The 12,676-nt window shown below is 37.3% G+C and overlaps 1 protein-coding gene across 14 annotated transcripts in view; it reads right to left on the bottom strand.

Annotated features, from left to right (window-relative positions):
- LRCH3 (leucine rich repeats and calponin homology domain containing 3) overlaps window positions 1-12,676 on the bottom strand; it is a 136,688-nt gene that overhangs the window by 48,144 nt on the left and 75,868 nt on the right. For 10 of the 14 annotated variants that reach the window (XM_032869415.1, XM_032869414.1, XM_032869417.1 and 7 more), the window contains exons 11-14: window positions 8,691-8,742; window positions 8,131-8,280; window positions 5,352-5,402; window positions 3,802-3,855 (exon numbers count right to left, since the gene is read on the bottom strand). In XM_032869415.1, coding sequence (XP_032725306.1) covers window positions 3,802-3,855; window positions 5,352-5,402; window positions 8,131-8,280; window positions 8,691-8,742 — 307 coding nt within the window. The remainder of the gene's footprint in view (window positions 1-3,801; window positions 3,856-5,351; window positions 5,403-8,130; window positions 8,281-8,690; window positions 8,743-12,676) is intronic. The other 4 variants (XM_032869416.1, XM_032869420.1, XM_032869419.1 and 1 more) reach the window with 2 other exon arrangements.

Genomic DNA, 12,676 nt, shown 5'->3' with positions numbered 1-12,676 from the left:
CAGAACTCTCTGGAGCCATTAATGAAATCCTGGGGACTGCTTAGTCTCTGGGATGCAATGTTGATGGCCGCCGCCCTCAGGGCATCATAGATGACATTAACAGTGGTGCAGCAAAATGCCTGGCTAGTTAAGTACCACAAAGGAAAATATTTTATAAATGATTATGTGACAACCAACCCCCCCCCACAAAAAAAAACCCAAAAAACCAGGCATGATTTATTAAAAGTGGTTTTATGCAGAACTAAAACTGAGAACATCAAAATTTTTGAGCATAGTCACCTTAGAAACTGAACTATTAAGTCCTGTGTTCTTCCTATGATGGGGAAACAAATCCAGTCAAAGAGCTCATTTTAACTGAGCAGAACTAGCATGAGTAAGAACATTATTTTTTCAATGTTAATCCAAATTACATATGTTATAATTCAATGTAACAGTTCTCATGTGAGAAAATAGGATACGAGGATTCTGCGTCACACCTTAAGGATGAATTTCATTTCTGCCTCTGTGTCCAAACGACCTATAAGAGGGTGAGTGGAATTTTCTTTCTCTTTGAATCCTTTATTTCTTCACCAACCTACATACAACCAGCAATATTCGCTATATCTATTAGGTAAATTAGAGGTATAATTAGAGACAATGTTATTAGAATCTACTGTACAGAATTTTGATTACAGATAAAACTGCTCAAAATATGACAGTTTTTTAATCTGGCAAAGAAGACAGCATTGTAAAGAATGGGCATTGGTAAGACCATACCTATTAAAACAACAAAATGCCAAAGGCTTAAATATATTAAACCTTTTATAAGTTAAATAACTTTGAAATATGTAAACTAGGATCACAAATATGTGAATCATGGAATAAATCAACTTAAACATGTGGATGTTTAGAAAAAGGTATGTAGATTATCAATAAAATAGAATTATTTTTAAAGACAGTTGATAGCAAGGTTTCTTTCGTGGAAGGTGGGCAAAAAACAAGAATGAAAGAAAGAAAGAAAGAAAGGAAGGAAGGAAGGAAGGAGGGAGGGAGGGAGGAAGGAAGGAAGGAAGGAAGACAGACAGACAGAAAGAAAGAAAGAAAGAAAGAAAGAAAGAAAGAAAGGTAACACTGCAGCCTAATCTATCTTAAGGCAGAGAAAAATGAAGGAAATGTACCAAAGAACAGGACTGAAAACAGTTAACACTGTGTATGCTTCACCTCTTCAATTTTCTGGGCCTCTTTATAATCAAATGTACTGGGATTACTGTCAATCTCAAACATGAAAAGGCTAAAAGCCACTTCATTTGTCAGAGGACAAAAGGAGTGGAGAGAAGAGGAAGTGAAATGAGCCTAGGATAGTCTCTAGTTTCTGAGATGAGACATAGATGCAGATGGGATAGAGACTAAAGCAACAGACGCCTGAAGGGCAGCCCTAAGAGAAGGTTTATGTCATGGATATTAAACACCACTGATAGTTATTTCAAATCCTATACTTCAAGGTCTTTAAATCAAATTTAACATTTACACCTTGCTGTATCATCAGACCTTTTCATCATGAAACAATTTAATGAGTGATTATTACATAGCACTTATGTGTTCACCGAGGAAATATTTACTGAGCACTTAACACATCCCAAGGACAATGACAGGGACTGAGTATTGCAACAGAGAACATCCCTGTGCCCAGGAAGCTTACAGCCTGTAGTCTAAGAGGGAAGAGATATAAAACAATAAACGCCCACCTAAAAGTACAAGGATGAGAAAAATGACAGCGGCGGTTTGGGGGTTGTAGGTTGCAGAAAAACTGTTTTAAAGGTGTGACATTTAAGCTGATACCTGGCAAACGAGTAGGAATTACACAATGGATCGATGCAGGGAGGGAGATGCAGTCCATGCTGAGGGAAACTGCATCTGCCAAAGGTTGTGAGGTAGAAATGGGCTGGCCTTATCTGAAAAGCTGAAAAAATGCTGGTATAGCATGAGCCTAGAGAGATGAGACGGAGTGTGCAGGAACTTGTAGGCCATGTTAAGAAGTTAGGACTTGGGGTGCCTGGGTGGCTCAGTCGGTTAAGTGTCCAGCTCTTGATTTCAGCTCACATCATGATCTCAGGGTCAAAAGATTGAGCCCTGAGTTGAGGCCCAAGTTGGGCTCCATGCTAGTAGAGTCAGCTTAAGATTCTCTCTCCCTCACCCTCTGTCCCTCCCCAGCTCCCTCTCTAAAAAAAAGAGAAAGTTAGGACTTAATTCTATCCTATAAAGCCATCAAGAGTAGTCTTGAGAAAATCAGAGGTATGCTTTGAAACACTCTTTTTTGCATAGCGTTGGCCATTATTTGGCATACAAAAGTACATGAGATGTGGTGCTTGCTTTTCAAGGCCATCTCATTTAGGTCAAACAAGAATACTGATGAGAAAAATACAAGTGTGTGTGGTCTATAAATGGCTAAAATCCATTTTAAATTTCACACTGAGGGAATTCAGTTGCTTTTCCAAGTTCCACTTTTTCCTCGACAAAGAAGCTTGGGCACTCAGACTTCTATCACTTCCTATATGTGTTATTAAATCTCACCTCAGTCTCCTAAGTTGTTTTCAATTACAGTACGAGAGGCAATACACCGTGGTGTTTAATGCAGGTTCTCAAGTCAGCCAGATCAAGATTTGAGCCCAGTCTTGCACTTACTTAAGCGATGTGACCCTGGACAAATTGCATTCTGGACAAAACATTCTGTGTCTCAGTAACAGTTTGTAAAATGTGACAGGTTTAACCTTCCCTGTTAAGACTGCTGTGAGGAGTAAAAGATAAATTCCGGTAGTGTCTCTTAATATCTTTCTGCATTAATTTAAGTTACTTGCTTCTCATGACAATTAATTTCCACTAAAACTCCAGAGGGTGGTGGTTTTATTTCGCTCTAAGACTGCCCAGTTAAAATGTGCTTTATCCATCTCAAAGGAACTTATCATTGCAGAACACAAAGAAGCACTGACAATGGAAGTCTATGTGGGAAGATGCTCACACCCTAGTCTGCAGCCCATGCAGCAGTGCGCACAACGGCAGCACGTACCAGCACAGAAGCCAGGAATCCCTACACACACTGCATTTTTGAACTGCTAGTTTTCAACATACTGTAAAAAATATCATAAAACATGATGGGGAAAGCAGTTTTGTAAATGTTAGGATTCTCTTGCAAGGCTGATAAAACTTTCTAAGATCTTCAATACAGCTCTTATGTTATACTCATTTTCAGCTGTTGAAAGGCACTAAAAGTAAACCAGTGTTAAAAATGATCAGTAGGTAACATTCCGAGTTAATGTTTTCCCAGAATTTAAAAAAGAGGCGTGGAGGGATAATCCTGAGATGTAAGTTTGGGGTTTTCAGTAGCTTAAAATAGATAATAAAATAGCACAGCAAATACACAGTTGTGTAATTAGTCATGGAGTAAGTTAATCACTTGACACACAGGTGATTCACCAACCAAATTAATGATTAATAAAGTAAATGCACCTGGAATTAGAAATGTCATCTATAAAACAAATTATACCCCCTCCTCCTAACCCACACACAAAGCCAACATGGATCCCAACGTGAACATTTTACTTTTGGAAACACTAACAAAGGTATCTGAATCAAAGAGGCAGATTGCTGAAACACTGGGTAAATCATGAACAGTAATGTAGGAACCTGTTCTATTTGTAAAGCATTTAGAAATGATGCTCATCATGTTTTATGATATTTAGATACTTTCTGAATGAGAAGTAAAATGACTGTTCTCCAATCTCTACACACAGCAACATATAACTCCATTTCGTGCAAGGCTCTTACCACTAACAAGGCACTATCATCAGTGTGCTGAGACCTTCTGGATGGGAAGGGACACTGGAGAGGTGGAGAGAAATGGAGCAATGTCAAAAACAAACTATGCACACACATGACATATTTCACAAATACACAAGCAAAGAGATATATTAAGACACACTGAAGATGCTAACATATGGGATCACATTCACGATCATTTTGAATTCATGTATCCTAACAGCTAATAAACTGATTCTGAATCATGATTCTCTTCTAAAGAGCTTAAACAATTTCAAATATGATCTTATTGCTTAAAAACTGACTAAAGCAAGGAGGGAACAGGGATTATTCTCTATTCACAGAAGAGAAAGCTGAAATATAGTTGTAGCAGTAACAAAGAATTAGTAGTCATTTAATCAGTCAGTAACAAAAACAATAAACCTAAGAGTCGTAAGTTCTAGTCTATGCATCTCTTCATTATTTTTCTCAGACAAAGCAAGAGTACACCTGGAAAACTTAAAAACTGTACCTTATTTTCCGGAGAAGTTTAAATTTTTAAATAATGACTTTACTCCAGAATGACCATTAAGAAGGAAATTTGGGGGTAAAAAAAGACAGTATTAACTTTGTGAAAGGTTTGTACCTTTATTATTACCTTGTGAAGAAAAGACTACTGAAAAAGCTGAGTTACTCTTTCAGGTATTATACCAATGGCTAAGTTCTGAGATAACCAGAAATAGTGACTATATATCCACTGAGATAAAGAAAAAAAAAAAAAACCTTTATAATGGATAATTAAACACATTTCAAACAATGCATTTTACCATTCCAGGAACACCTGTGCTTTAAAAACCTCTGTGCTGAAACTTGTAAAGCCCCTTGTTAGGTTTTTAAGTAATTTACTTTATAGAAAGCAGATTCAAAAGTCATATTAAACAATGCTTTTATGCATTTTTAAGGGAGCAATGATCATAAACTGAAAAAAACAAGAAGGCAAAGAGAGAGAAAAATGGCTTTTAATAAAAAAGCCAACTACAATAAAATATTCAGTAAGTTTCATTTTAACAGATCAAAACAGGTACATTTTTAAAAGGTTAAGCAATTAATTTTACATGTTTACTTATAATTAAAATGTACTACTTAATATTATAAAACTGTGTATGCCATATAATCAATAACATACACACTCAGGAAGTGAGCCCTGGAGCTGAAATCTATGTAGTATCTTTTACTTCAATACCAATAGCATTTATGCCTGTCACACACAGCTCTCAGGTCTCCCTCTCACTACACACTCTGCTTTGAAATGGATGAGGGAGATGATACTTCTGATGGGCATACAGGAAGGGAATAAATAATCTCCAGATGCATTAGTCTAGATTAAAAACCCCCGATCTATAGACTTGGATAAACTCCCTGGCCCATGTCACCTCCTCCCGAATAAGTAGAATTTTGGGAGGGGTAAGGAAAATGGGAATATTTTGACCACTAAGAACACATGATAATCACATACAGAACATTTCATTTCCATTGCAATAATAAAAAATTCCAAAGAAAAGGTGATTATATAGACTTACCTCACCATCTAAGGGGGGTTGTTGTTTTTGTGGACTTTGTGACGCTTTGTGCTACACACCCCCAAGCCCCCAAGAAAGGGAAGTTGGTTAGAATCTGGAACACTGGAAATGATAAATTCTATTTACCGAGATAATCACCCACATTAACTTCCGTATCTCTCACATGCAGCACTTTTCTAGATTTACTGGTTAGAAGATGCTGCCCTTTCCCTTAAACAGCTTATAATTTAAACGAGGAAGGCAATAAACTGACAGTATTTCACAGATCTATAAGCATCTATAAACAGAAATAGAAAAAGTATGTTTTTCATATGTACATGCACACACATGTTCACAACCCGAATGGTGATCTCTCACTCTATTCTCTCAATGAAACCATTCTCTCTTTGTCTAGTGTTAACACCTCTAGCTCTCTCCTTCAGCCAGTCTTCAGGTTTGCATTTTCAACAACCTGTGGATATTCTACTTGTAAACCCACTGTCATGTTATGTTCAACATGCTCAAAAACAAACCCAGTTTCCCGTACTAACTGGCTCTTGCCCCAATTTGCTAATTTCTGTTACTATGTCAAATAATACTATATACCATATCTCTATAGTCACTGTTTTACAATGTATTCTTCTTTTTTAATTAACATATAATGTATTATTTGCCCCAGGGGTACAGGTCTGTGAATCACAGTATTCATTCTTATACACATTATCTTAAGTGATTCTTCTTACTCTCGGAGATAAATGAACACCATAATCACATTTATTCAAAGACAAAAGAATTGAGGACAAGAGAGGTTAAATGATATGTGCAAGATAAGTCACAAAGTTGGCAAGTAGCCTGAGAATGCACCTACATCTTTTGACTCTGAATCCTATATTCTTTCCACAAAGCTAGCCTCCTATTCAAACTATTCTTTTAACTCAAAATCTTGCTTTGGGATCTTCTTTTCTTCATTCATCTTCAATGATTTATTCAACATTCACTACATTTATGTATAAAACATACAGATGCTCCTCTTCAAATCTCTCATTTATAGAATCCATTGTGGTGGTCAGGGGTGCGGCACTCACCACACTAGTAAAAGTTCTAGGTACACCCATAGTAATTCTGAGTTAATATTTAACAATTAAATACTATACCTATGGGGAAATTAAAGGCACAGAACCATTCTTTCCCAAAGTCAAGCACATACTGAGTAGCTAAGATGGATTCAAATTCAGATTATTTCTGAGGCTAAGCTCTTACCACTGTGTAACACTGCCTCTGTTTAGGAACCTCAGAAATCATGTGGTTCTACGCCTTCATTTTGCACCCTAATTATTGCCAATTACTCTCTATTTCATTTACCTCATCTTTCTTTCTAACATATTCTAACTTAAGTAGATTAGTTTTTTGGAAGTATCTTTTCTCTTTTTCTCCTGTTTTAGAACTTCTAATTGTTCTCTTCTATCTAATAGATCAAGATCAAATACTAATTTAGCATTTAATCAAGACCATCTACAATGTGATTGTCTCTTACTAGCTATGTGGCTTCTAGAGAAGGCAAGCTAAGTGAATTAATTAATTAGAATACACAGAACAGTGCTTAGGATACAGTATGTGTCAGTTGTCATTATTTATGGACAGTCAGTATAGCATTGTGATCACAGATTATCTAGGGTTTGGAGCCACCCTTTTTCTTTTTTTTTTAAAGAAGGTTTTCATTTTCTGCCAACCTTATTTCCATTTTCTGTTCAACCTGTCTTGATCAAAACAGTGCTCTGCCACTAAGTAGCTGAGTATTCAACCTAGGCAAATCGTCATCCTCTCTGAGCATCAAAGATCATCCTGGGTTTGATACATTTGGAAAAAAATAAAAGAATTTTATCATGTGTATGGTACTTATACCATGTGTAAGTACTTATGGTACTTTCACTCATGTGTATGGTACTTACAAAGAGGGTTTTGGCTAGAGTTATGAAACACTAGCGAGAAAGCTCTAGAGGCCAAGAGTGATTCATTCATTCAATCATTCCTTTAACAAATATTTACCGAGCTTTACTGTGGGCTAAGACCTGCTAAGATCTAGGAATGTAGCAGTGAATAAATAAAACAAACATGCCCCCTGTCTTCATGGGGCTTACAGATAAATGGGAGAGACAGATCTCAAACAGACAAACAGAAAATGATGAGAAAAATCCAAGGTGATTTCTGAACAAAAAGACTTTAAGTGATACAGGCAAGAGAAAAAAAAGAAAAAAGAAAAGAAACAGGTTTAGATGGAACTATAGAGGCTGTAAATTAAAAAAAAAAAAAGAAGACGTATTAACAGGGGTTGTTGCCCAAATAGGTGCAGAGAGAAAAGAAGGGAAAGGGCCTGTTAACCTCCAAAAGTTTGGTGCTCAGCAAAGGAAGTCAGAGACGGGCTTGGATAACAAGAGTTTACATGTGCATGGCACTTTACGGTTTATGTGGTACTTTCCTGTCTTATTGATCTTTATTAATGTACTAGAGATTGAGGAAGTGGCAGCTGGAGAGCAAAGTGAGACGTCTAAAGACAGACTGCTAATGAAGAGGAAGAGACTACTGTCCCAAGAACAAGATGATCACTTCTCAGCCTACCTACAGGAGGACAATTCATCTAATCACAAGTAAGAGACAATTACACTACTTACTCAAGATTCCTTATAGTGACATAAAAGGAAGCTGACACTTTAAGACAAACACTGATAGCCTCAGCAAAACAAATAAGCACTTACTTCTAAAACACTTTAGGAATTTCAATGAAATATGGCAAAAATCTCACCTTGACAAAGTCCAGAACAGCATCTCTCTGGATCTGCTTGGTCCTTGTTTTCTCCTCCTCATACTGTAGGGCAGCAAGCTGGGCCTCTCTCCGAGTTCGCTCTACTAACTGTTCTCTTCTCCGATGAAGTTCCAAGTCTGTATGTGATAACTGGAACAAAAGTATTTTGCACATGCAAGTGGGGATAAAGGTCCTCTTGTCAATATTCCTAAGCAATTCAGGAAACTACTGCTGACCCAAACAATTTCTACTTTGCAGTCGCCTAGAATTTCTTTAAGTGTGTTTATTGCGCATCTTTTCCCATCTTTGCAACTGTGTTCTTGTATGTGCTATAAAGCCATCATGTCAGTAAAGATTTACCTTCTGTCTGATGTCTAAAAAACACTGCTAGCAAATATTAGCTGCACATGTTGTAGTGACTGCATTTTGGAGGAGACAGGTACTGAAATTTACACATATCTGGCAATCAAGGGTAACTTAAGTGTTATAAAAATAGAAAATAATCTTAGTTTAAAAAAAAAAATCAAAACTGAAATATATATATATATATTTTTTTTTACCTGATTGTGACTTGGTGATAGTGACATGACAGAAGATGGCTCAACTGGAACCCTGACCCAAAAAGGGGGGGGGGGGAGACAGAAAAAATTCTTTGATAAGATAGGCAGATATATAAAAGCTAAGTAAAATTTTATTGTTAATGTAGCATACTATTAATCAATAGGCAAACTGTCTGGTCAGCAATGAAAGACTGACTGCATTTTGTAAACCTGAGCCCAAGTCATTAAATGAAGCTACAGGAATATGAGATGCCTCCAATTCACATTTCACGTGACGGTATCACTGATCAGTCTACAGACAGCTAACAACGGTCTATGACAGCCAGTGCTGACCAGACAGATATTTGAGATCACTTTTCAAACAGTATCATTTCTTTATAGCATACATAATTATCTCATTGCCATGACTGGAACAAGACACATGTAAATGAGATCATTTCATATACAAAGTCATTTTACCCATAGGATTCTGGAAGATGACAGAACCTGGCAACTGTTCTTGTAAAGCACTCCTATTTCCATTTTCAACTGATGTAGCAATTTTAATAATAAAAGTAAATATTCTGATTTTTATTTTTAAGAAAGAGATAAAACCTGATTTGATGCTTTAAAAAAAACCAGCAAAAGTTGCTTCTCAGTTTTATTAGTGCTAAATCTTACAGTTTGGTATTTATCTTTTTCCTGAGTTGGATTTAGTGTTTCAAGAGTCTGTTACTCATTTGTGTCTCACCCAACAATGTTGGGAACAGTGACACTGTGACATTTAGGACCTGAAATTTTAAACTATGATTATTAGCCTGTCAGGTTGACTTAAATGCATTAAAACAGTGTGTTACCAGGGGAATAAAAACGAACCTCCCAAAGCTCTAGTAGCTTCTTATTACCAACTAATAAAAAAACAAATTCTTCAACCTGGATTTCAGGACTCTTACCCCATTTCAGAAACACCCCCACTATGGAATCTTTTCTCTAATAAGATCTCTTCACTTATCATATACTAATTCCTTACTTCAAGTCTTTTCTATAGATTCCAACCTATGGAGAACTTCTTAGAAAAGGTGTTTTTTAGAAACTTCTTGTTCTTTAGAATTGGGACTTTTCCTCTTGATATACATGTGTAATTAATACTTCTTCTGCATTTGTCAACTACGATTCATGTCATTTTTTGGGCAACGTTCTTCAGAGGCACATAGAAACTGACAATATTTGAGCTCCTACCATGTACTATATATTTGATACACAGTGTTTCTCAATTATTCTTCATGCAATTTTAGGAATAGAACTATTATAATCCTCATTCTACAGTTGAGAAGCTGAAGCATGGAAGTTAAGTAACTTTCCCAAGGGGATACAGCCAGTAATCCTTATCTACCTGATTTGAATTCTTATCTGACTCAGTGGTAGTCTGATTTTTCTTCTTCTATGTATGCTGCCTATGTGAACTGGAGGTACCTCAGAAATCATGGAGTCCACGCCACTAACTTTACAAAAAAGAGAAAACTAAGGCCCTCAGAAGTTCAATGATAGCTACTAGGGCCAGAGCCTGGGTCAGAATTCAAGCCCCCTGACTTGGAGATTAGTGGCTTCTACTACTCCACACTTCCCTACTTTACAGTGGCAGAGTGTAGGAAGGAGAAAGTGAAAAGCATGGAGACCTAAAAGCATATGGGCACACATATAGAAAACAATTACCTGCAATGGCAAAAACTAAGCTGTGAAAAGTTAAAGATGGTGGCAAAGAGTGAAGCATGGCATATGGGAGAATAAAAGTAGCAGTGAGAATGGACAGCTCCCTCAAGCCAATCACCAGGTGCTAAGGTGGGCCCATCACAACTTGGCTGCTCCAAGGAGCAACATTGGAGCTAACACTGGCACCAACCTTGGTGCCACCATGCTACTTCATGCCATATGGCCTTTTCATGTATGAATATGGTTCTCAATAGGAGTGTCACAACATTTCAGATAATTTTTTTGTTGCACAAGATTGTTCTGCACATTATAGGTAGTTTAGCCTTAATGCCTGCCAGTAACACCTATAATCATTTGGCAACTAATTCCCAAATCAAATAAATACATTTCAAATATCCACTAAGAGTGGTGCTAGAACCTATTGAGAAACACTGGCCTACATTATACTTCCCTAAATTTAAAAAAAGGTAATACGTAAAAAAGCAAAACTTAAGCCATACTCTTGTTCTCTTTCTCTTCACATTTCTTTTCTTATATTGGTTCCACATCTTTGAAGTATTCACAAAATTCATTTTTTTAAAATTTCCAGGTATTAAAAAATAAGTTTTAAAAAACCTGGTTTTGTTTTTGTTTTTTAAAGATTTTCTTTATTTATTTGACAGAGAGAGAGAGCACAGGCAGGCAGAGCAGCAGGCAAAGGGAAAGGGAGAAGCATGCACGCTCTCCATTGAGCAAGGAGCCCGATGCAGGGCTCGATCCCAGGACCCTGGCTGGGATCATGACCCGAGCCAAAGGCAGCTGCCTAACTGACTGAGCCACCTAGGTGCCCCTAAAAAAACCTGTTTCATATGACCTCAAGAGTATAGCCATATTTCTTACCTTTACTAAAATAATTAAAATACCACCCCCTAGGGGTGCCTCAGTGGCTTAGCTGTCAAGAGTCCACCTTTGGCTCAGGTCATGATCCCAGGGTCCTGGGATGAGCCCTGCATCAGGCTATCTGCTCAGCGAGGGGCCTGCTTCTATCTCTCCCACTCCCCCTGCTTGTGTTCCCTCTCTCGCTGTCTCTCTGTCAAGCAAATAAAATCTTTATAAAAAAACCTAAAAAGGTTTGACAGAATAAATCATAATTTTTTAAAGGTATAAAACAAATTACTTAATAACTCCCTTAGACAAGGTTTAAAATAACACTGAAGTTGGGGAAAAAAAAAAAAAAAACTTCCTTAAATTTTTTTTACTAATCCTTCCCAATATTTATCTTATTAGCACTCCTAGGCAGTACACTCTTAGTCAAAAATTTTCAAGAGAAGAGAAGAGTAGGTTGGTAGGGTAAGATTTCTGGCTGAAATATAACCAATAAAGAATGAGACATAAGTGAGTCCGGTACTGTGATTAGTCTGGGAGAAGCAACATGGGGTAATTGTTAAAATCATGGACTTTAGAATTAATTGTAACCTAGTTTGAATCCAGGATCTGTCACTTTTTAAATTTTTTAATGATTTTATTTATTCGAGAGCACAAGTGGGGAGAGGTACAGAGAGAGAGAGGGAGAAGCAGGCTCCCCGCTGAGCAGGGAGCCCAACATGGGGCTCAATCCCAGGACTCTGGGATCATGACCTGAGCCAAAGGCAGAGGCTAAACTGACTGAGCCACCCAGGCACCACCAGGGTCTGTCCCTTAATAGAGGGTGATATAAATGAATATAGATGGAAAACTACTAGGTCTGGAAGCACAGGCTCCAATAAGGAAAGATTCCCTCAGTGCTGGCAGAGCAAGAATTTCTAAGGAAGTCATAAAAACAAGAACACTGGGTTAAGGTTAGGTAGGCAGATTTTTGGCCCCTATGAATTCCACCCCCTGGTGTTACTCCAGTAAATGTGTTAAATGCCAAAAAGGACTTTGCAGATGAAATTAAGGTTCCTAACTGGTTGACCTTGAAGTGGGAAAATTATCCAGATGGGTCTAATGTAATCATGGGAACTCTTAAAAGCAGAAGGTGGGGGCAACTGGAGGGAGGTGGTCTAAGCTACAAACTTCAGCGATAAGATAAAGGAGTACTAGGGATGTAATGTACAGCATGATGACTATAGTTAGCATTGCTGTGTGATATACAGGAAAGTTGTTAAGAGAGTAAACCCTGAAAGTTCTTATCACATGGAGAAAGAAAATTTGTTATTGTATTTATATGAGATGATGGCTATTAACTAAACCTATCGTGATCACTTCATAACATATGTAAATCAAACTATCATGCTGTATGCCTTAAACTTATGCAGTGACTTATATCAATTATTTTT

This window comes from Lontra canadensis, unplaced genomic scaffold, assembly GCF_010015895.1.
Source record: "Lontra canadensis isolate GAN:19392208 unplaced genomic scaffold, GSC_riverotter_1.0 scaffold38, whole genome shotgun sequence".
In the NCBI taxonomy this organism is placed as follows: Eukaryota; Metazoa; Chordata; class Mammalia; order Carnivora; family Mustelidae; genus Lontra; species Lontra canadensis.
This window is presented reverse-complemented; position numbering and strand designations above follow the sequence as displayed.